The sequence below is a fragment of the Apteryx mantelli genome, chromosome 19 (assembly GCF_036417845.1).
Source record: "Apteryx mantelli isolate bAptMan1 chromosome 19, bAptMan1.hap1, whole genome shotgun sequence".
Classification (NCBI taxonomy): domain Eukaryota; kingdom Metazoa; phylum Chordata; class Aves; order Apterygiformes; family Apterygidae; genus Apteryx; species Apteryx mantelli.
Genome location: NC_089996.1, coordinates 14,253,030 through 14,278,115, shown reverse-complemented (window position 1 = coordinate 14,278,115; position 25,086 = coordinate 14,253,030). Strand labels below are relative to the sequence as shown.

General features: G+C 38.3%; 1 protein-coding gene across 7 annotated transcripts in view; it reads right to left on the bottom strand.

The window, feature by feature from the left end:
• The window catches only part of CEP112 (centrosomal protein 112), a 183,321-nt gene that overhangs the window by 21,231 nt on the left and 137,004 nt on the right, over nt 1–25,086 (bottom strand). For 6 of the 7 annotated variants that reach the window (XM_067308663.1, XM_067308665.1, XM_067308664.1 and 3 more), the window contains one exon: nt 24,395–24,544. The exons of the other annotated variant lie outside the window; for it this stretch is intronic. In XM_067308663.1, coding sequence (XP_067164764.1) covers nt 24,395–24,544 — 150 coding nt within the window. The remainder of the gene's footprint in view (nt 1–24,394; nt 24,545–25,086) is intronic. 7 annotated transcript variants of the gene reach the window in all.

The window sequence follows — 25,086 nt, the reverse complement described above, 5'->3', positions numbered from 1 at the left end:
TCCTCTAAACCAACAGAAAGGATCCTCTAGAAAACAATGTCTGGAATTTACAGTGACAATGTACTCCCTGTTATTTAAATGGGAAGCTCTCCGAGATGAGGAGCTCCCTTCCTTCTCTGTGGTAACATCTACCATGTGACGTACAAATGAAGTAAAAATGGCAATAAATAAAAGGGATATTATGATCGTGTAACTTTACCACAACTATCCAATCTTTATTTAGTTCAGAAATAATCACTTTTAAACCAAGATCATTAAATGCATTGGCAAATTTATTTTGTCATTATTGTTCCTCTTGTATATTTATTTTTATTAGGGCTGCCCCTCAGAGCCCTGATGTTTTTGTTATATGCTTAACAAAAGAACAGTCATGCCCCAAGGAGCTGATAGTCTATGTTATTCCTAACAGATACACACCAAACAAACAATAAAAAGTTTCAAAGTTTTTTTTTTTTAAGTTTCCTAGGCATTGTTGAATGTTTGAATACACACTTACCATTCGCTTACACACTTACTAAAAGCGTAGTTATGTTGTCAGCTTGAATGAAGGCATTGTTAACCGCAAGTACGGACTTGAAGCAAAGTGCACAATGAGTATGTTGGACTGACACCAACATGGAGGCAGCCGGGGCAGCATGGAGGGAGTATTTTGAGTTATATTTCATATGCCAAGAAATTAAGGCATAGCTACCCATCAGCTGAAAAGTGTGGAGCAGAGTCAGGACTAGGCCAGAGTAGAGACTTAGACAAGACATATGCTATAAATGACCCAGAAGGTGCCTCAGTGCAGCTTTTTTAAAAATTGAGCTGCACGGAGAACTTCTGCAGAGCTTGCTGCAAAGGAGAGACCAGCAAGTCCATATTCTCTTAATGCATTTTTCAGAACATGTGATATGGTTATCGTTTGCTTCCTCAAAGTAGAATACCCATACATAAATCAGGATCATTAAAAGTACTCACAGTACAAAGATTTAACAGAAAAAAAAACGTTGCTCTTTTCCACAGCACTGAAATACTGTACTCTCAAATCATTTACAGGATAAAATTGCTATGGAGATAAGATAAGAGGACTACTTATGATAGATCTTGCACATTGTTTTGAAGTGATGCCAGGCATTAACTTTAAAGTCTTATAGCTATAAGACTATTACATGTTCTGATGCCAAAAAATTTAACCAGACCCAAGCATGAACTTCAGATCTGCCCAGGGACTTTTATGCTCTCACCGCTGCTGAGAAATATTGAAATCCAGTCTTTGAATATATACCAAGTCTTCTACACTCAACAAGTCTTGCAGTACCTTTAATTAGCATTAATATAATGAAACATGTGTGTGAATTGTAGGCTTTTTGTTTCCTTTTTGTACATCTAATATGGTAACTTAAAATACAAACAAGCCTATCTTGATTTAAAACCTAAAATGATCAGGTCATGCAATTGTAGAAACGTGATACAGAACGAACGGGGCCTTTCTACCCATCACAAAGGTCATGGAAGACCCAATTAATTTGAAAAGAATCTTGCCCCAACTTCAAAGCGTAGAGGCACAACCGTTCAGAGGCACGACCACTACAGAACAACTCTCAGGAACATCCACGGAGCACGTTTCAGATAAACTACAAAGCGTGATCCGTCTTCTCCTGCTAGTTCCACGTCATCAGTTTATACAGTCAAAAGAGCTTGGCATGGTGAAAAACGAGGAGGGAGAAACCCTCGCTACACCGACATCCCCGCGTCCAAAGTGGATTCCTTCCTGCAGGGCCCTAACACTTTTCCCCAAGAGCAAGTTTCACTCCTTCACGTGATCCTGAAGATGGTCAAGAGTAAGAACATATAAATGTATATATACATGGGTCCATATGTATACTTTTAACTTAGAGAACACACTTATGTCACATTCCATCACGAAACTCTGCAAGTACTGAACACAGAATGGGATCTCAAAGAGCTCCTGGTAAAGCGAGCAACCGCTTGGTGACAGAAAAGAATTGGTCTGGTGCTATTTCATTCCCTAATTTCTCCATTTTGACTTTTCTTTTCTACAACAGGCAAGTGTATTTTGCATCACATAAAATGAGAGGTTCTTCTAAGTCTGAGGGTTTGTGATGCTTCTTCAAGTAATTAAATTTGGGAAGTTCAGATGACACACAGTCTTTGCTAGGTCCATCTACTCAAGACAGTGTTTGCCAGTGCACAGCGCACATACTTTGTTTCATTAAAAGAGCAGACAATGTCTTGAACTAATACAGTTCAGAAACAATTTTTTTGTTATAGTGTATAACTGGAACAAACCACCAAGTCTTACAACTATCCATTCATCAATCATCCAAAATAGAATATACTGTATGAGTGTACAGACTTTTCCAATCGCAACATAAATGGTTGTTGGCGAATTTCCTATTAGGATGGCAGAAATAACACTAACTTCTCTCTGACTTCACAATTTTTTAACTATTGATGATAAACCTAGATGAGTAGAGGGCAAACCAACTCTCACCACTTCATAGAATCTAGGTTTGGGTATAAAGGATGTTCTATGAGTAACTCAGAGTGCTCATATGGGTATTTCAGCTTTCTTATCACCACGTGGACAAAAAATAAAAAGGTCAGCATTTGATCAAAGCCATGCCGAAAAAGTAACATTAAAATCTCATGGTCGCTGCAGATTCGCGCACAAGATTATCTCTGAAAGCAGCGATTAAAAGTAAGCAATTTTGTTGCCCATGATTTCAGTGTTCTAGGAGGAGTCATGAAAGATGCCATGAGCAATGCGCCCTTCTGAAGGTCATACTGAAAATCCTCACTGTTGTCATAAAAACTTCATATTCAGTGGTCAGAGCCTGAATGCTCTGATATCTAGTTCTTTGGGTACTGAAAACCGTCATATCTTTTTCTGTATCTGACAGATAAGCTTCTGTCACACAGAATACTCTTAAAAAAAGTAGATAACTTACCCTAGGTACACCACAGAACAGCTCTTTTGTAAAATTAAACAAGTTTTTTGTTTGTTTTTTGAGGGTTTTTTTCTTTTTTTTTTTTTTAGAAATGCAGTTCTACAGCTTCAAAGTGTCAGATTTTACCACAGAATAACAACGCGTCTGTTTAATAACTGCTGGGATGAAAAAAAAAGGATAGTAAGAAAGAAAAAAGCTAAAAGGAGAGTAAAAAAAAATGCAGGCCAACTTTTGGCTGTCGGAGGCTTTTTTTTTTTCCAAACAGAAAACAAAGCCGAACTTACTAAGTTAAATTTTTCAAAGTACAAAATTAATCCCCTTCTCTCAGCTTTGCTAAGCTGCCTTACATCACTGTTATAAAGACAGTATTTTTTTTTCAGTTAAACCGGCTTTCAAATGCCATGTAAACATGTTTGCTGTTGAAAGTCTACACCATACCTGACCTTGGAAGTGCTTTGTGTTGGCCTGAGAACAAAGAAATGAAATGTTTTGCTTTCCAGCCCAGATATCCTACACTTTGAAAAGCACTTAAAAATGTAAATGAGATAATAAGCTCTACTGCAACAATGTGGGTGAATTACAGCTGTATAAAAAGAACATTCATTTGATTTATTTATAAAAATGGAAAGGCTCCTAAAATAAAATTTTATTGTAAATGTTTTGGTCACATCTGACACCGAGAGAGACGAGGCTGCTGGAAGAGAGGCGCAGCGGCTCGGCGCCCGTGCCGCCGCGGACCGCAGCGAGCCCACCGCTGCCAGGGGCCGGCGCCACGCGGGACGCGGCGCCGCGGGAAAGGAGAGAGGCGCAGCCGAACCTCCTTCCCGGGCAGGCGCTTTTTTTTTTTGGTATTATTCTATCGTGGCTCAATTATCAGCAGTGAAACGTTTAGTTAAGGTTTATTTGGAGACCAGCTCTGCTGGTGGTAACTAAGAGCACGGTGGAGACAGCAGAGCACCACGTGGGGCATCGGTGCAGGATCTGGCCTGCGCGGCTGGCGGAGACGTCGGGATGAGGCATGAAACCGGAGTCCAGCCTGACTTCTGGGTGCCAGACTGAGGCTGCAAAGGGTTTTTTTTTTCCCCCTTAACTTGTAAAGGGTATAGTTTTGACAAGGAGCCACAGCGAGACGAAGAGGTACGATGCCAGTATTTCAAAATCCATTTCAGGGCAGGAATAAGTGTTTGGCATTAGTTACACGGCTTAATTTAAATCAACTAAAAGCTGGTAAGAAAAAGATTTTAAGAAGCACACGAACAAGTATGAAATGGGAATATATGAAGGATTTAGTCTCTAATATATGAAAACAGATTTGATTATCCTTTAACCACAGGATGTTTCAAAAAAGAAGTGTCAGATTCCCTGAAAGAAAATTCAGTTCCGGAAGAACTAAATAAACAGGAATCATTATTGTTTTGAAATACCTGATATTGATCACTATATGAAAACACTGTGTTTACAAACTTGTGATATTTCTTCTCCTTTTTCAAACTCAAATAATTTCCTACTTTTGGTGAGCTCCTGAGTGTAGCTGGGGCTTGATTCCTGCCCCAGCAGAGGCAATGGCACATCTGGGAACACCGTGAACCCAGTCTATTTATCTCCGGGGTATTGAGAGTTGAGGAGACACGTACTAGGAAAGGAAAATCTTCTAAAAATGCTAAAGCCCCAGTGTATTTTTCACTTTGAAATAAAAAGTGTCAGCAGGAAAGTCATTACCCATAATGATCAGATTATGCCACATAAGGGCATATTCTCTTTTTTGATATACATGTGTAATTTTTATTGGCTGTAAGACCGACTCAGCATACACAGATGTGCACCAGTATCAAGCAGAGACCTCAATATTTATGACCAGTGCAGAGTAACACTACTAATAAAAGGTAATAATAGCTAGCACTTTTCATCTTCAAAGAATTTTTCAAACATTACCAAATTAATATAATTAGTTAATGAAAGATGCAGTAATAAAAGCTACCATAATTACCTACTGTAGTTTTAATTATCTCCTTATTAATGCCCACAGAAAAAGGCTTCCACTTTACATCCTCAAAACATGTGCCAACAATAATTCTGAATACAGGCCCCTCTTTAAGTGTCTCCTAAATTCAAATTACATCCATTGATGTGTTTTCTCTTCCCCCATCACGTGAAGAAAACCTCGCTCTGGAAGTTTAAAGAAAATCTGTGCGAACATTAACAAAAACTAAAACAACTTTTGTTCCACAAATATAATTGGAGAATGCTTTAAAATTATGTCAAAGAAACACTCAACCTTGAGTGCCTTTATCTCTCCATGAAGCCGTAAGTATAGGATGCCCGAGGACAGGGCACAAACTTACCCTTTACTGGAGATGGTCTCACAATTTACAGAATCAAATGCAACTCTTATTTACAAACAACAGGCCAAGTATCCCATCAAAATTAATCACAGGTTTTTATTCCTCAACTATTCTCTACTCACACTTTTTAAAACTGATTGTTATTTTTGTTAAAATGCTTTATGGGGATCAGTAAATATGTCTGGGTTTATTACTACTAAAAATAATTTGGGAAAATATATCTACAAAGATCACTGATGTAACTCCACCAGTAAGAGGAAAAGAAAGTGTATTTTTTTGGAAGCAACATACTGATGTTTGAGCCAAATTGCTGGTGCATAATCCATGCTTTCTGCTCTTCCCACTGGCACCACCACCATACCTTGCACACCGGTCGTCTTCTGCTCTACATTCCAATGCACAACTCTCTGAAAACCTCTGTGCTTACGTTCTCTCTTGTTTCTGGTGTAAAGCAAAGGAAATCTTATGGTTTTAACTTAATACATATGTTTGCTGTTCACATATGGCAAAATTCCTTTCTGGTGGGAACTTTTTCACTGTTGTTGCAACACACTCTATATCCAAAAAGTCTCCTTTGATGTTGAACTATTGCTCCACTACTCATTATGCTACTGATTCAATACGAAAGGCAAAATTTCTGTGGTTTTTGTTAAAACAATAGCTTTGGTTTTTGCAAATAAAGTTTTCCACAACCTATATGCAGGGGCCAACATTACTGCAACAGCAAAATAAAATATCTCTATTATTTTCTACAGAAAATAGGTATGATGTTTAGCAATTGAAATTATTCTTCTGTCTTATAGGTAACATTACAATTACTATTATGACTGTACATAAAATCTCTGTTTTATTGCTCCTGAGGAACAGAAACTAAAAAAACCTTAAGCAATATTTTACAGTTCTTGAACACTTTCCTTACAGTGACCTCCTAGCCTTTTACCATCATTTAAACCTCATTACCTGTGTGAAGTTGCTAATAACTATACATGAGTGGGGAGAGGAAGCCTGATTTGTCCAGTGTCCTACTAGGCAATGACAAAACTGCAGAAAGAATCTGGCAATCTCCATGCGTAATATATGATGCTAACCCCTAGGCACTATTTCATGAAGAGTGAACACTAATTACAACATGAAATGGAAATGCAAATTTAATATCTCTTTAAACATGTCACTAAAAGAGTTAGCTCCCCATTTTCTGTTACCATTATGAAAAAAGTTTCTTTGGTCAGGAATCAGACAAAAGGGGTAACTTTCAAGAAAGCAAAAAATTCCTCAACTCCCACTTAGAATAATGTGAACTTCCATATCCTGAACAAATTTGGAAATCTGGCCCACTTTGCTGATATTTCAAAACGGGAGTGGAGATCTTGCAAAGCTAGTCCAAGCTGCGGATTTTGCAAACTTCAGCAAGTTCAAGCAGGGCTCCTTTTGGAGGCAGTCTATATTGCTTCTAAAACGTGCCAGCAGGAGATGCCACGGGGAAACACAAGAACTTCTGCCCTCCAGGCAGTGTGGGAAGAAAGGAAGGGCTCAGGAAGGAAGGGAATAATTTGAGTCAAGGAGCAAAACTAAGTCTCTCTAGCAGCAGTGAAAAATTTTGCAAGTAGGTCACTTGACAGAAAAGAAACATATATTCAAACATTTTTTTCAGTGGGGTAGGAGCAAATGCTATGCTATTTTCACTTTTCGTAAACCACATGCAAGGGACTGATCGGCAGCGTATTAGATACTTTGGCTCCTGAGTAGATCATCAGCATTAGTTGCTGAGCAGTCTATTAACGCTAGTTCATCAGACTTCACCTGGAAACATGAAGAATTGGTGTCTCCAGGAGATTGTCCACATGCATATTTTTTTCTCCTTTCCTCCTGATATTCTTCTAAGATATCAATGGGAGTGTTTTGGGCATTTTCTGTAAATCCCTGGTATAGCTGACCAAAGCTTTTGGACCATTTTCTGCAAAGTACATAGCCATGTACTCAGGAAAACATACTGATAGTACCAGCGGAGTTATTCAGGGGCTTAAAAGCAGGCAAGGGCCTAAGCATTTTGCTGAGCTGAGGCTTCACAGCAGTGCACTGTAAATTGAATCTATTTGAAATGCAAAGGATGCAATAAAGTAGCGTAAGTCCTGAAAAGATAAAAATTCAAACAAAACAACAATATACATTGTAAAGTTAGGCATTTTTTCAGGGGGAGCAAAGGAAGGAACTGTTTTCACTTTGTTTTTGTAGTGGCTCAGGTGATAGGAGAGGGGGAGGGAGGCAAGGTTCAAAGAGTAGTAATAAACTTGCTTTCATCTGTTTTTCTCAACGAACCACAAAAAGCAACAAGCAGTTGCCATGTGGAAGCATTGTTTTTTCTAATACCAGAAAGTTTTAGGGTCGTGGGGATGAAGTCATTCTGAAAGCTTGTCAACTCAGAAGATTTGCTCTAATATTTACCTAGAGTATTTTGGTAATATGCTTTAAAACTAGCTTTTCCTTTCCTCCAGCCTCCATGGGTTTCATGGTCAAGGGCGCCCGTGGGAACGCGGAGGGCAGAGGTTCCTAAAAGGAGAGAACTACTGAACTGTCTCCTCCTTTCACTCTCCGAGGTGTAGACAGAAACAGCAATGTCTCATATTCTAGATAAAACGAATCTTTTAAACCCAAAGATACCATGACATCTGAAGCATACACGTATGAAGTTCAAAACTTCCATTTTAAACCACTTAGGAGGAGAGGATTTACCACAATTCTGTCTAACGTTCAGCTGACGCGTTGTCAAAAACATTTATCACACAACCTTTTGAAGTTTCTTAGCTCCCCCCGAGTTATTAAAACTTGAACTGCAGTTTGTTATCAACCTCAAAGCACACACACACTAGGTATTTTAAGTCAACCTTTCAGTTTGATTTCAAGACTATTATACAAAATAAAACACTCCCAATCAGGTTAATGGCTGACATGCTGGATGATAATGTTGAACAGGCATAACTGTTACGCCCGACGGATCCGCGAGACAATTCTCATTTCCTCATTTGCTTTTTATTAAACACTTCACAAGCAATGGAAACCGCAAGGAGTCTGCCATCCTCATAGTAGGTTTTCTGTGAAGTCCTGAAGGCAGCTTCAAGATTTCAGACAACTTCTTGAATTTTTGATGCTATGTTGTAAGAATGTCTACAATGTTGGATACGCTGTGCTCATGAAAAACTGCTATTGGGAATATAAATTAACTAGTAAAACATCTGTTTTGCTACCTGCTGTATGCTTGCTAACAGTTCTGAAAAAACAAACATCAGGGGCTCCATCAGGATTTCCCGCAACGCTTTCGAGAGCATCCGACTCATGATAAAGAATATTTATCAATCACTTGCTGAGCAAGGCAATCTTCTCACTGCTGGGGGCTTCATTCCAAAATAAGTTTATCACCAAACTGCCACTTTAAGTGGGTGTGCTGAAACTTTACACCTGGAGACGGCAATCGGCAGCTTCAGTGGACCCACGCTGCTCTACAAATGTCTTCTTAAAACACATTCCTTGTCACAGACGCATGAAGACCTGGTAATATAAACATTTCTAATAGGCTTTGCAAAACTTCTTATTTTGCTGTGCTCCTTTTAAAAGGAAATACTAAAGGCTCAGATATTTCCAACTGATAGGCTAATCCAATTCCCAGTACGAATAAAAGAAAACGATGTATTTTGTGCAATGCACTAGCAGACAGTATTGCTTGAAGAAATGCTTGAATTCTCCCCATTGCAGCAGTCGTCATCCTTTTTGGATAAAACAACACACATTTTCTTACACGCACACAAAGAAAGAAATCTAATAATGTCTTTATACCTTTTCAAAGTAACCTCAATCAACAATCTGAACTCACAGGGCAAACCACTGCCTTTTGAACTGAAGAAGAGCTAGCTTGACTCAACAGCGCCTGCACATTCGGTGCGTGCAAGATGTGAGAGGCAGCAAAGTAGTATCTTCTGAAAGTACGTCTGTAAGCCAAAAATGGGATGATTCTTGACAGTGAAGGATGCACACTTGGAAACTTAGAAATTCTTTCATTCAAAGTCTTAGATGACCTCCAACCCAATTACATTTGCAACAAGACATGATAATACAATTGCCTCTATTTAAATAAATGTGTGAAAACTGAGCATTTTTGAAGTCTGATTTTTTTTAAAATCACATTGAAATGAAGCTCATTTACTTAAAAAGAAAAAATGAAAAAGAACACCCTCTGCAGCTGGTCAAACAGATTATGAGACTCTAATCTCAGTAGCCTGAGGAAAACAAAAACTGTTTTCAAGCATCTATTTTATAGAGTAGTGACTTCATACTTTTTTAAAGCCATACTAACATGACTGATCAGAACTTCAACCCAGAATGTTTCTGCTCTAGTTAATCATATGATGTCACAGCAGAGATGCTTGCTGTCGTAATGCCAACATTTCTAAAATCTTAAATTCATAAATTTTAAAGATTAGACATGGGAAAGACCTATTTCAGCTTGTTTAGAAGTTTTTCCTCCCATTGTAGAGCTCTGGAATACTAATGCAAAATATTTTAGATAGATACATAGATACATACATAGCAAAACTTATATAAACCTCTCTGATAGCTTTTTATTCAAAATATAGCTATACTCTAATTCCTGCATAACTCATTTCTGGGAATATCCACCATTCTATTCCTTTAGGTCTAAAGTAATCTTTTTGCTCTACTGGAATCATTAATTAAATACTGTGAACTTGTGTGGCTTAAATTTACTGGCCATGCTTCCCTTAAAAGCAATTGTCTAAAATTGGTTTGTATTCTATACATATTAAAAGACGGTCATCTGTATCTTGTATTTTAATGGCTTGTCCCATACCAGTTCTCTATAACTTGAACTGCCATATCTTTTAAACACTTTAATGGACTATCAGTGCAGAAGTTGCAAAACTTCTAAAGAGGCAGCTGATGCAGATTCACATATTCCCAAGGGTGAAGAATGTCCCCGTGCACGTCAGAGGCGAGACTGGCCAGACCCACACCAGGCTGCTCGCGTCACTGAGTCCAGCGTGTCTTGGAAGAATTTTGGCCTGCAAGTTTTCAGCTAGCTCTGTGCCCCCTTAAAGCTAGCGTGGGTAAGATCAAGCCGAGAGGCTCAGCTGGTAGAGATCATTGATGCAAGGATCACTGCAATAAGCAACTGCTTGGCTGTACTTAAAACAGAAACCCTACATTTGATCTTTTGACACTGATAATTTCACAAATATAGATAACAAATTAGGTGTAATTTATATGCAGGAAAACTAGGAAGAGGATGAGAGCGGGGAAAAAACACTTGCCAAAGCTATTGCAGTGTCTCAAGTATATTCCTTCTGGGGATGTTGAGAGCTCTTATCACAGTTGTGACAAAACGGATCCGATTTCAACGGAGTTTTGCTTTTCTTGGTAAGTTTTTTTTTGAGCTGGTTTTGAGCTCAACGATGGCTGAAAGACTGTGCTAATTCAGTTAGCTGATCTTTCTGTAGTTGCAGAAAACTCCTGTGTGGAAATACGCAGACACGAGGGGAGACTTTGGTGCCACTAAGCAAGTTTTGACAACCTACTTGTGAACCTCACTAGCATCCACAAGATATCGCTCTGTTTTTCCTTTCAAGGAATTCCCCAAGCCTCATGACAAGGCAGTTAAAATACTCCCAAAGGTCCATTTTGTCACCTCCCAACAACAGAGCGAGTAGCTTTAGCATCAATGCCACTTACAGGCAGAAATGTGACTTGCATTACATTGCTGATGGGCTAAAGATTGTACGGTCTACTTGCTGCCCCAGTGCCTGGCTGAAACGCAATTTACAGGGAAAACAAAGATGAAAGGATAAAGAAAGCCCAAAGGTATGTCAGAAGTGGTACCTTTCCACACTACTCCCTTGCTCTCCACAGGAGTTTCTGGAGCCTCTACCAGCCTTTATTTCTCAAGTGGCCAGAAGCAGATCTGGATTTACTTTGGCCGTTTTCAATTCTACATATCTTTCATATTTTTAAGACCAAGTTCCATTTATTTTTTTTGAACTAGTCGATAATTATAAATATACAGATAACATAGAAAACAAAGATCCAGTCTGGTTGTGATATACATGCCTTCATTTGCCTGATCTTCTAAACTCTGCTACTCCAACCCACAATATCTCTATGTATTGCCAAGTATAATTTAACTACTCTTAGGTATGCACAACGAGATCATCTGATATTATGGAACAAAAACAATAGAAAGATATTGAAAAGGAGAGATGACTACAAATGGATGAAAACCACTTCTGGATGCTAATCTTTCAGAGAAGATAGATTTAGACAATGTACAAGGGAGTTGAATTCAAAAAACATATCAGTATAATATAAAAATAATCTTAATAGTAACTGTATTGGACTAGAGGAAAACGTTAAGCCACCGCAGTGCTTTCACCTTGAACACTGTATTTCCAGATCTCACCATCTCAAAAAGATGCATCAGATCCAGAACCAGTACAGCAAGAGCAACAGGGAACAACTTCCACATAAAGACTGAACACACAAGAAACCTCTTACCTAGGCTGAAGAGTCCTAAGGAAGGAGATCATACAAGTGTAAGCAGAAAATGAACAGAGAATGGCTGCTTTTTTTCAAAACTAGGAGTATGACGTGAAACTAGGAGTAGGGCAACACGCAGTGCAGCTGTGGCCTCAGAGCATTGCGGGTGCTAAAGCTGCAAGGGCTCAAAAAGTGACCATGGAATAAAAGTCCATCAAAGACTATTAAATACAGACATCACCTCTGGCTCAGGGATTCTCCTAACTGTAATTTGCTGGAGGATGGGGAGGTATACTGAGGTAATTAAATCTTCAGCCTGTTCTTTTACTTCTTCCTGGGCATGTTGTCAGGTACCATGTTCCAGAAAACTGAGCCAGACGGACCTTTGGTTTGAGCCAGCACAGCCAATTCTGTTTACCTGAAGCCCTAAGACAATCTTTGCAGTTTATCTACTATAGGGCTTTCAAGCCTCTGAAGGATTAGTGTCCAATTCCGATATTTCCAACATACTGAAATCATCACTCAAAATGCTCTGAACAAGAAAAATGTCCCAGATCAATGTTTTCTGGTTTCAGAAATGCTTGACTAGACCATTTCTATGCAGGTAGAAAATGCTACAAGAGTTAGAACGTCTCAGCAACGCTTGATCAATGTTAAGTGAACGACTGCCAAACCTGTTTGGCACATCTAAAAGGAAGGCAGGCTCTTTTCATTTTCTCTTATTTTTTTTTTATATGTAAGTAGTTCCAAATATTGTTATAGAGTTGACATTTTTTAAATGAAAAAGCATTAAAAGTAACAGAAAACAGATCAAGTTCTAAGGCCCCACCAGTTTCTCATTTGTGCAGTTCCACACTAACCTTCTCTCATTAGACCTGCACAGCACAAAGAGCAGGGCTTTCCCGCTACTTCCTGCACACTAGAAAATTTCTCCTCAGCATAAATGAGGCATAAACTGCAGGGAAAAAAATGTACAGCGCAGTGTGAAAGAACTAAGAACTCCAGTATTGTTAAAGCTGCATAAATCTTGATCTAGTTTTAGGATCTGATAAGGAAGCAGAAATAAGCTTGTCCTCTGCAGAGGCAGGTTTTACAAACAGCAAGTTAAAGAAGAAGGCACAGAAGCCATGAAGTGTTGGATCATTAAAGATGCGTACTGGCAAACCAGTTCACAACAGTGCCAAACTCCACCTGTAAACGCACATTTTGTAGGATTTAGGAAGGAGAAGAAACCTAGTAGAGGACAGTGGAAAGGAAAAAGCAGCACATAAAATAGATTGAAGACAACACTTAAGGGAAGTGTAAACACCAACAGCAACAACTCAGACCTCACTGTATTCTTTACCCATCAATCACATCCTGTTTTCCTATGTTCTTCTTGTTTTCAACATTTACACAAATGTAAGTCATTCTGGCAGGAGTAAGAAAACATATAATATCACATATGAGGTGCCCATTGCTCCTTAGAACACAGCTGTGGTCAGAGGTGTTTCTAGGTATGCAGACATCACAGCCCACTGATAAGATTCAAATTTTTACATAGTCTTCAGTAATTGCTGTTTTACCCTGCTGAATGACGAGTGCAAAACTGTAAAGGTTATGAACTATATTAACATTAGAAACAACAATATAATGAATTTAAATACAGCCCTATACAAAAAAGACAAGACTTTTTCCAAAGCTAGGTAGAACCTAGATTTCTCCTTCAAGTCAACTGCAGAATCTGGCTGGGTCCAAACTATGCAGGTGTTCCTGCAGGTATCTAACATTTGGTAGCCTGGATTTTTATTTATAGAGTTTCATTCTGCCACTCCCAAGCCTATTAGCAAGCAAACAAACTCACTTTTCATGTTTAGTTTTCTCTTGCTTGTACTTTCACCCTCTCTTACATAATGAACTTGGAACACAGCACCAGCACAGACAGCGCCTGGAGGCTTCTGGCATGCGTGGAGCGGATAGGACAGTCACCTACGGGCATCAACCCTCTCTAAATAAGCACATCCTCTTCCATGTGTCTCTTCAAGTCTAGGGATTCTGTTGGTGGAAGGGTGGATGCTGCACAGTGAAAGGAATCAGACTGGCCACAGGAAGAAAAGGGGCCAAGTTGGAGCATGGCAGACACATATACAAGTCCCTCAGCAGTCATGTAGAAAAGGCACAGAAAAACATTACAGTGCTTCGGGTTTTAACACCTTTTCCATGGTTTTAATACAGATAACATCTTTTTAATGAAAACTATAATGCTGCACTCCTGAGACAGTGAATCTCAGGAGACTGGAAGAATCTGGACTAGAACTGCTGCCCATTTGGTAAGACATCCACTTCTATGCTTCCTGAAACCACTGTATAGCTGCATGAAGCTTAGGTATTGATATGTCCTAATTTTTTCTTTTTCTTTCCCAGGAAACGGGACTGTTTTGTTTTATCCTAAACCGGTTCTAGAAGGATTTCAAGTAATTCAGTTTTGATTCACAAACGATCTGACGGTCACAGTTTTTCAGGACATTATCAAGACATGATGCTCCTCTTCCTCTCCATGCAACAGGCATTAATCCTTTGAGAGATTCTAAAGCACAGGAGAGCAAAACCAGTGCAAAACTGAGCTGGTGACTTTATGGCAGGTCTCAAGAAAGCAAATGAAAGGTGCATTGAATATTTTATGTTCTAAGGCCAACATGGCCAGGTTTGAAACCCATGATCTCATGGTATTCTGGGCCAGGAAAATGGCAGATTCAGGGGATGGGTTTCCAGCATAAAAATACTCATGAGGTGATCTGATGCGACTCTCTTCACCTGCCAACAATCCTGGCAGAAAAATAAACAGGTTCTGGAGATGAGCTCCTGCTGGAGGCAAAGGAGGAACCATGCAAAGAGTTGCCCTGACCTGTGAGGAACTGGCCTCTTTGCTTTGAACTTCAGCAGATCTTAAAAGAATTCTTTGTAACTGGCAACCTGAGTTTTTCACTGAAGAGATATTTCTCTTGAGGTGCCAAATGTAAGAGACATATTCAACATTAGAAATACAAATTTGGGGTCTCATGATTGGTTGGCCAAGCTAGTGAAAGCTGTTCCAACAGCTACATTCACCACTACTTCTGCAGATAACTGTTTTTATTGCACCAGTGGAATAGATGCACATATGAACATGCATCAGTGCAGAAAGATTTGGCTTCAGATTAATTAACATATTGACTTGGCTGAAGTTCTTGACTTCAGTGCTGTGAAAGCCTGCACTAAAAATAAGCAGAGACACAGTTTTAGTAACAGAACAATTTAAAAAATGTTTGTATCAGAGGATAAAGGTTTTTGTGGTGCTTGACTGACCTCTGCTTCACTGCTCTTCTAGTCCTCTCTCATATGGCAGTTGTGAAGAGGACTGCTGTAAGTCCTAAATTTTGTCCTGCATACAACACTTATTTCAGTGTCCTAAGAATAAATTTAGCGATGATAGACCCCTGAAGAAGAAAACAGGTGAGCACTTTTCACTCCATGAAATACTGTCCCAATGGAGGACTTCAGGCTTTTTGAAGAGTTCAAAATACAAATCTATCGATGCCTGCACAGAAGAAAGAGCTTAAGAAAAAGCACCCTTGAGTCCCCAGCCTTCTCTACGCATATTTTAAAGGATCAAAAAATTAAATACTTGAAAACAAGGCTTTCTCTGAAAAATAAATTTAATCCTGTTCACCACTGAAGAGAATCAACACAGCCTTGATGGTGCATGAATCAGTAACGACAAACCATTTCCAGTGAAAGCATCCCAAACTCCAATGCAAGACGGAATGCGCACATTAAGTGCAGAATCCACATGCAAAAGGCTTGAAGAATAATTCTAATATTTATAGAACTAATTTAGTTTTGATCTTCTTACATATCCTTCTACTATATGAACACATAGAAAAAGTTTTGTTAAACTGCAAGGCATAAAGGTGTACCAGGCCTACACGAAAGTGTTTATAATACAAATTTTCATGGAAAAGAGGCAAAATATGATATACAGGAATAGAATTTTTTCCATTTCTGGATTTTAATGCTAATTTGGCTGCTTATAGTAAAAGAAATATCCGTTGAAGGGCAAGTCAAACCAATTTGCCTTAGGATGGAGGTATCCTAAAATTTACAGAGCTTACCATACTAGTGCCTAGACATTCTTTAAGTAGATGAACTGCTTCATTCTGAAACCAACACAAACCACAAAAACTGGCTGATAATAACATTCAATTAAAATCATCTGGTTCTTCAAGAAAGAAATTGGCTAAATGCTACCTCTCACATTTTCTAACTGGGCAGAGCAGAGTGATTGATGACAGGCGGAAACGGGATACATTTATATCAAGCAACAGAGTCGTCACATTCTGATGACAGTATTTGTCCCTTTCGCCTTTTATACAGAGAGATGAAAACACCACTTCCACTGAGCACAAAACTGCGCGGAAGTCAGCGCCAGAACTTGCAAATATTTCATTTGTGCTAATTAGAAAGATGTTCTTAAAACCCGAAACTTTACATTCAAAACATACTTGTATCTTTTGATGTTGTACTTGGTGCTGTTGCACACCGCTCAGGTCTCACTCAGAAAAGCAGAAGCTGGCTCCCCTGCTAGGCTGTCTGGGGGAGTTTGCCATCTGATCTACTGAATGCACAGATAAAAGTCCCCGCACACTTTTTTGCTTTTCAAGTACAGTACTGTAGCTTGGAAAGTTCCTTTATTCTCAACTCCACTGATGCAAGAGAGTGCCAGAAATATGGCCACTTTGGCAGCTTTCCTTCAGTATTTCTTTGTAACTCACCCTTTAATGCTAAGGGAACAGTAGGTATTTTCATTCTGTATGGAAAATAACACTATATGTATAAAAAATAAAGGCATTAGCTTCCAGAAGTGGTAAGAATGCTACTGACCACTTGATTCTACTACTACCCTGTCTTTAAATATTGGTAACTAGTCATCCTGTAGAGGTATCAGACTCACCAGGTTTCTACTGCTACTCTTAAAAAAAAAAAAAAAAAAGCCTAGTATTATGAAAAAAATTACTAACTTTAACAAAGCTATTTCTATTTCACTGTAATCTGCCATTCAAAAGTGTTTGCTAGTCATTTTTTAAAAATGTTCTGACAATATTCATGAGACCTTCGCACACACAAAAATGCCTGCTCTGATATTAGCTTTGTATTTCCTGCTCTTCGTGCTAGATCTGTTTGAGTGTCAGAGTTGCACGTCAAGCTGGAAAGCCAGAAGAAAATTCTAAATGGAATCTGAATATTTCTAAAGTCAATACCAATTTTGGCAGGAGCACTTTAATGTATAAAGCTGAAATCGTAGGTGACTCTCCTCTGTTGGCACCCTTGGAGCAGCCAGCACCACAATTAGTACAGAAAGGACAACAACCTATATTAGAAAATACAGTTTTGCAAAAACTATTCACACAAATACTGGAAATTGTGCAGGCAAGCTGGAATAAGCCAATGTAATCTGATGCTATTTAATCTCACTCCTGGGACCAGGCACATCATAAGAAAGATGTCTTAGGGAAATATATGTTGATAAGTAGAGCAGGTCCACATCCCCGATATTATTCGCCAAACTCTGTAACTTGTGTTACTGTGCCAACCTTTAAAATCTTTACTACAGAGTAATAAATGTTTGTGGACTACAGAAGGTTTGCTTTGAAGATGTCATTTGCTCCGGGAATCTTTTGTTGGTTGAATATATAGTTCACACATATTGTGTTTCCACCTACACTGCTGGAGAAGCCCTGAAGTCAAGGCTGTTCCAGCGCAAGCGGGAGGAAGGCTGGGTTCCAGGAAGTTATTGGAGCCGGAACAAAGCACAACCCTTGGAAAGTCTACAGAGTCCCATGCACAGACTGTTTTACAGATGCCCTCTGTTTGGAGGACATTAGACACTTGTTTTTGTCTTTATCTTTTTTTTTTTCTCCTCCTATTAAAGTTCCAGATTTTTGAGCACAGGCTCTTCCTCCCAGGCAGTCTGTCTCATAACTTTGGGGTATCTCCCCAATTCTGTCTTTCCAAACACAACTTTCTCCTCCTCATAAAAGTCCTTTGCTCTTTTGGAGAGTAAAGTGTCTTTGATATGGAGCAGTATGGTAAACTGTCACCATCACAGTAGCCTTTAAAAAGCTCATTTCCATTTTCTTATATCACAGTTAAAAACATTGTCTGCCCTTCTTTATTAGCTGTGTATTTAACAGTCATTAGTAGGCAGTCTTCTCTGTATCCTTCTAATAGGTTAGGACCCCATTCACTATTATTATTTCAGTTTTGTCAGTTAAAAGCAGTGAACTTTAAGGCTTGTTTTTAATTTTCTTTTGCCATTTTTCCAGTGCAAAATTACTGTAATCCAACTCATTAAGAAAAACTGCTGGATTAACTATATAAGATTTTATATTTTGTTTTGCATTTATGGAATCTTTAATTCCATAATTTTGAGACTGGTAGATGTAATGTGGTACCCCTTCTAAGGCTAAGAAAGAATAAAGAAGGGGTCATGCAGCAGAGTGCCTTCTGCAAGGAAAGCAAAACACTGAGAACAACAACGATTATGCAGGAAAAAGTAAAAATACAGACTTTCAAATCTGCCGGATAAAACTGGTCTGCAGTTCAGAGGCTAGGCAAGCACCGTTTCTAGTCTTTTATAAAACTTGTAAGTATGATTTTGCTGTTGGCCATGGTAAGTTCTTCAATGTGTTGAGACATGAAAAGTCAAGAAAAATGCCAGAGTGCAAAGCTTGCTGCAGGAAAAAAAGATGACTCAATTCTTTGTCTCACAAAGCATGTCAAAGATATTATAAAGTACTTACAGATGCTCAGCCACTCCAATTGCCTGATTGGCTAAACATCTGAAACCCTGTAATTTTGAAGTGAAGGTACTATGCTTCATACAATGAAATAATTTCTGTGGCAACAGAAAAAGAGATATGATCAAGAAAAGGAGAGAGGACTTTTTAAAATCAGTTTTGGTTGCTATTAATAATTGTGTTTAACAAACTAATGTTAACATGAAAGCAAGTCTATTTTTATTATCATTCATAATGACTATGTCAATACAGCCATTTAAAGATACCCCTGTAATGGAATCAAGAGGACACAGTATGTGCAGCAGTTAATAAGCTTGGGGCTAAATCCTCAGTTTCTCTTATAGGCTGAATTTGGCTGGAACTAGTATTCATATAAACAAAAACCGTGAAAAACAGGTACTTCAGAATTTGGTCCCCAGGTAAAAGAGAAAGTAAAACCATAAAAGCCTTGCAAATGTCTTTCACCTACCCTTTGGGAACACATAACTTTCGTTGCTGGTCAGACAGAATATAGGAAGTAATGAGCAAGATAACATGATTTGCCTGGTAAATTTTTATGACTATTTTACAATGCTAAAGTACAAAAGTTTATATGTTGGTGCCTTGTAATTCCCCAGTAAGAGACATTACAGAGTTATTAGTATTATTATAGACTGAAGTCAGAAACAAAGAAACAGAGTTCCTTGAAAAATGACTACATGTATTTAACATCAAGATAGTTCCCTATAACACTATATTTCACCATCCCAAATGGTTTACCATGGTAATGTTTAGCCACAAAAGCAATCAGATGGATTTGAGATGCTTCTAGAGACTTCTGTGACACAGACATCTCAGAAGATCTTCAGTGACTGACCGAATTTGGCGTGGCCATGGCCAAAGACCCATTCCAAACAGTAAAACATGTTCCTACCAGGTGTCATATAAGACACGAGTCAGTGTCAACTTCAACAGTGAAATGTTGACCTCCTTTTTATAGGGTAGTGTTAGTTAAAAAAAAAAAAAAAGTTCAACTAAAATAAAATAAAAATTACAATAAAATTTACAAATAAAAATGCTCATAAATAATAAAGGTCTTATTGACCCCAACCAGGAAAATTCATCATGCAGATATCCAACAGCAGTCTAGATTATCTAGATTAACCCTACTGCATCAGTGTGTGCTGGAGAAGAGAGCAACTCAAGACTAACCTGACCAAAAAAAAAAAAACAAAAAAACCGTATCTTCATTTAGTTATACCAAGTTTTAGGTTTTAGTTTTTGGTTTATGCTAAGCTTTTAGGTTTTTTTTTCTTAATTAACACTCTCAGTGCTCTCTCTATGGGGAAATCTGCCAGCATGGCATACTAAAATATAGCAATATCAGTGTAACCTCCAGGTGGGAACAGTGTTCCAGAATGAAAGGAAACAGAATAGCCCATGCAAGGACTTACTCTGCTAGAGTTATACTTGAGTAAGTATTTCGTTATCATTGTACTGGGAAATTTCACTGTGTTGATAAGCCCTCAGCCTAACCTTTGCATAGAGGAAATGACTTTCTTGCTCCAAGATACGGAAGCATCTAAGAAATATAAGATGTTTGGGAATATTCAATGTCCACGTTGGTCTACACAACTTTAAAACTAGAAGTTGTTCTCCTTGTTCTGTTCTGGCTTAAAAAATACTCTTTGGATTCCCCCCTAACATTTTAAACATAACAAAGAAAAACAACTGTTTCAAAATTTTTCTCACCAAGAGAAGCATTACTGTATGACATTCTTTCCTAGAAATCTTTTAAGTTCCATTTATTAACAGAATTAATCTGGCCATAATCTGGCTGACTCACAAAGTGTTGAAGTATGTCATCTTCAAATCATGTCTTACTAATGAAATTTTGGTTTTAATGCGGGGGATATAACAGAATCCTAGAATCTGTAATATGAAACAAAACAACAAAGGGGGTTCCTCTTGCAAAAAAGCATTGTTTTCTCCCTTTTCTGTTGTGTGCTTGTCACTGTGGGCTCTCCATCATCCATTTCTTTTCAGAATCTACTTTTTGATGTGGAGTCCCCACTTGACCATCAACTTCTACATTAAAATGCTCTGAAAATATTTTGCAGTTCTACAGCACTTTCAACCCAAGGAGCCTAAAGAATTTTGTAAAAGATTGAGGCTGGGATTTCACAAATACCCTTAAGACATTTCTATAATGCAATCAACTTTATGCTAGTGCTGAGTCCAGCCATGGGAATCCAGACTCAGTAACTACCGCCCAAAAGCATCAGAAAAGCTAGGTAAATACTCTGACTGTTTGATCACATGGAGCTCTGGGTTGTTGTGGCTAGATTGTTATCAGGATGTGAGACACCTAGTTTAAAATTTAGCTAGTTAAATTTAGCCTAGTTTACACCACACTTAAATCACTAACGTAGCTCCTGCACAGACATTCTCAAGCATTCAGCACCCAACACCCTTCTGAAAGATGTCTTCTGAAATCTCAGTCTGAAGCATCTCAAATGGGTTAACAGATACAGCGATTTAAGCAGCTTTTCCAAGCATCTGTAGGGCATTAATATAACTGTGCTCTCAACTTCTAGTCCTACTGTCTAAACCAATGGGTCCTAATCTTTGACGCGTAAGCGCATTACAGGAGAGGCACAGCACAGAGACCAGGTGAGTGTTGCTGGATTTGCCCCATGCAGTGTCCTTGTACCATGCTCCAAAAAGTGGAAATCCAGGTAAGTTCAAAGCAAAGATATCCACGTGGCACTGCAGAGCGAGCTGTGCTGACGGGATGGCTCCCAGCGCCAGCAGAGTCCTAACAGAGTCAAACCTCACAGCAGCAAAAAGGCAGTGACAGTAGTCACGTAGTTGTTCAGCACCTTGTCAGACTCCTTCTGCTTAGATATTTGGTACTAGACACTGCAATATGATGGAATCAAAATGGTTACCTTGTAAGTCACAAGGAAGGAATTTGACGATCAAAAATTTTATCTTGATTCTATGACTCTGACTGCACAAGCCTCGACTTGGCCTTAGGCCAGACAATTCGCAGTGGAATGCAGAATGCCAAGTACTTCAGGCATTTGTCTCAAACTGACCCAAACTCAGGCCATCTGGAACCAAAAAGGGTTGCTTGGATTGTTTTTCTGTTTGTCATAAGAAACAAAACATTCTTAAAAGTTTCATTTATTTATTTATTTTTCACTAATGCTTAAGATACGATTAAAAAAATCAAGATTATGGGGATAGATACATTTATGAAATAATAACAACTTAGAAGTTTTTAACTATAAAAGAGAGTCAGGAATTTGAATTAATATCAAAATCATGCATTATGGCATCCACATCTGCATATCACTTTATTGACTAAACATGAAACTTCTCTGAGAGCCAGTTGGCTTCTGTAAAAATGTATTTTGCCTTTGAAAGGAAATAGTAATTGGAAGGTCTCTTACAGGAAGTCACCCAATGCAATACAAAGGAAATTGCAATCTGTTCCTCAATGTTAGTTTAAATCAATGTTATATTTAGCAATTTTTGACAACAGTCTTTTCAAAGGCTTAAATTATATTAAGCCTTCTCAAAAGCTTATATTAAGAATTGCTTTGTCCTTAGAATGTTTCTTTAATCACCTCCCAAGGTCTTCACCTTACCTTGGGTTAGATGTTGTTACCCATCTCCAGGACATCTAGGATTCCATTTTCACCAAGAACAAATTTTTTGCCCTAGGCTAATAAAGAGCAATTTATGCATATGCTTGTCTAGAAGTATGTGTGATTCTTAAATACTAAGTGATCAATAATTAAAAACCTCTTTCTGCTTCTAGAAATACATACAGCAGTTTTCCCTGCTAAGAATTTTCTCTTTAGATATCTGGCTTTCAGTACATTTCCATTAATTCAGTGGTTTCAAAGGGAGATTTTGTAAAGCACAATATTAACAATACTAAACAACGTTCAAGAACTCCAAGCATAACATCTCCTGGAATTTCTTTCCCAAGATGACAGAGTCTTACAAAACACACTCGCAGCATGAGTTGCTAAAATCTTGCTGGGACACTGCTCAGAAACATTGTGCAGAACTCCCCTTCGCTTTTACATTTGTTTCACTATATTTTGAAGTTCAAAAATCTCAGAAAAAGTGTTCAAAAACTGTTGTTACCAACAACTGAATTACTTCCACTGCATGCAGTTTAGTTTAGTGATCCATAAATTCAACAGTAGCACATGCACCAGGTCCTAAGAAAAACGCTAGTAAACAGTCTGACAAAGGTTTTTCAAATATATAACTCAAGAAGGGATAATGCATGACAACTGTTGAATGTCAATATATTTCTGACTACAGGAGAGACTACTGCCCAGTCATAGGTTTCTGTATACCTAAACAACCACTGGAAAAGTGGAGAACTACCACTAGTACATTTTATTAAGTGGCCAAAAAAACCCCCCTTGTGCTCCTAAGCAATGCAATTTAACCATGTTTTATATGAAGATCCAAGAGGTAATAAAAACTACCTCTAGTGATTGAATTTGGATAACAGATTATACCGAAGATTTATATGCTTATACCTTTGATAGAAGAGACTAAAGAATGATGAGAAGGAAAATTCTGTTCCTCAATAAACACATGCAAGTAAAGACAGACATTTTCTTTTAGCAAAAATATCATTAAATGACTTATGAAAAAAGGGAAAAGAACACTGCAGATAAGATAGTAATGTCAACCTAATTTCATTACACAAATTATTCAAATATAGAGGACAATATTAACTGTACTGTAACTGAACATTAGCTAGTTCTGACCTGTAAAAACTCCCATGGTTTCTTTTTAGCACATTTTTAACACACTTTTTATAAACATGGAAGGAATCCCTTTTTTCATATGTTTCTAGATTTAACAACACAATTCTTTGTTTTGCACTAGCAAACATCTTTACTAAGAAAAAAGGAATTTCCTTCTCCTACACAACTTTTAATGAAGTGTCTTGGTTGTCAACCCTAACAGATTACATAGTTTCAGAAGTCTTCCATTGCTCTTTACTTCTCTAAAAGGAAAAATGTTAAAAAAATTTTTTTTGCTTCCTTCTGCAGGCAGGATTCTCTGTAGCCCCTTTGAAACAAAGTGCCAGAGCAGCATGGAGCACTTAGTCTCCATGCATTCAAAACTAGCCACTTCTTAAAGCTTCCTTTAAAAAAAGGCCAGAGAATGTAACTATGATAATAAAATACGTAAAAGCATAATGAAAAAAAGTTACAGAGAACAAATACTGTATTCCATGCATATTTAGCAGAAACTTTGCGTATAGTTTTCAGTGCAACTTAAGAACCTACCTTGCTTCATTGTGGCCTTAGACATGAAAGCTGAGCTCTCCTTGTGAAAACCAGACCAAAGTCAGCGGGATACTGCTGACTGGTGGTGCAACTCTGACCTCCTGTTTTTCACCTTTTTATCTAAGGCACTATATAAAGGTGCTGAGAATATGTTAAAATACCTGAGTTAATATTAAAAGAGAAAGAAAGTTTCACAGATTTGACTGAAGCGAACGGATTAAGACTTGCCAAAAAACTAACTTTTTTATGCGGGCATGCGATCAGCTAGAGGAAAGACACACTGAGTCATCGGAGACATCAAAGTCGAGGTCCAGCGACTGGAATTAGTGAGGGCTGTGCGAACACGAACGCTACCTGCAGTCATCTGCCCGCTGCAGAACTTTTAATTACACTAAAACAGGTAGTAGCATCAGTGACTGAAATCCCCAGATTACCTTGATTGCTCTGTCATTATCTCTAATCAGCTGCTGCTTCTTATCTTCAAACTTTTGTACAACTTCCTGGAGCCGCTGTTCTGCGGCAAGCTGCTGCCGGCTGCTCTCCTCTGTCAGAGAGGAAATGGTTGTCTTAAGTTCAGCTATGATCTAAAAAGAAAACAGCATGCTAAATCTCTCTTCAGTAAGTGGCATGTATTTTGCATGTTTTAATGCTTGGTACAAGGATGGAGTTGGCAAACTCTGCTGTGCAAACTAAATATTTTAAATTAACATATTACACACTAGCAAGCATGAAATTCCACACAGAGCAAAGGGATATAGGAGGGCTGCGAATGGCAAAAACTGCTGAACACAAAATATTTGGAAGAGGTTTCCACTACAACATTCCAAAATATTTACTCATGAGAACAAAGCACATCTGTGATCTTCAAAATATAGGATGTTTCCAGTTTTCCACTGCAGTGAAATAACTATTGCAAATTTACATAGCGATTGCGGTATTCTTTTTTTAGCATGACACACTACAGCTTGATACTGCAGAGAAAAGAAAGCCCAGATCTACACACACAACTGAAATGTTAACCGTGATAGCAAAATTTCTGAGACACCGAAAGGAATGTATTCTGCTTAGCGACACAGTGGGGACCTGATTCAATGGCCGGTGCTCTTAAACTAGACCTTTACAAGAG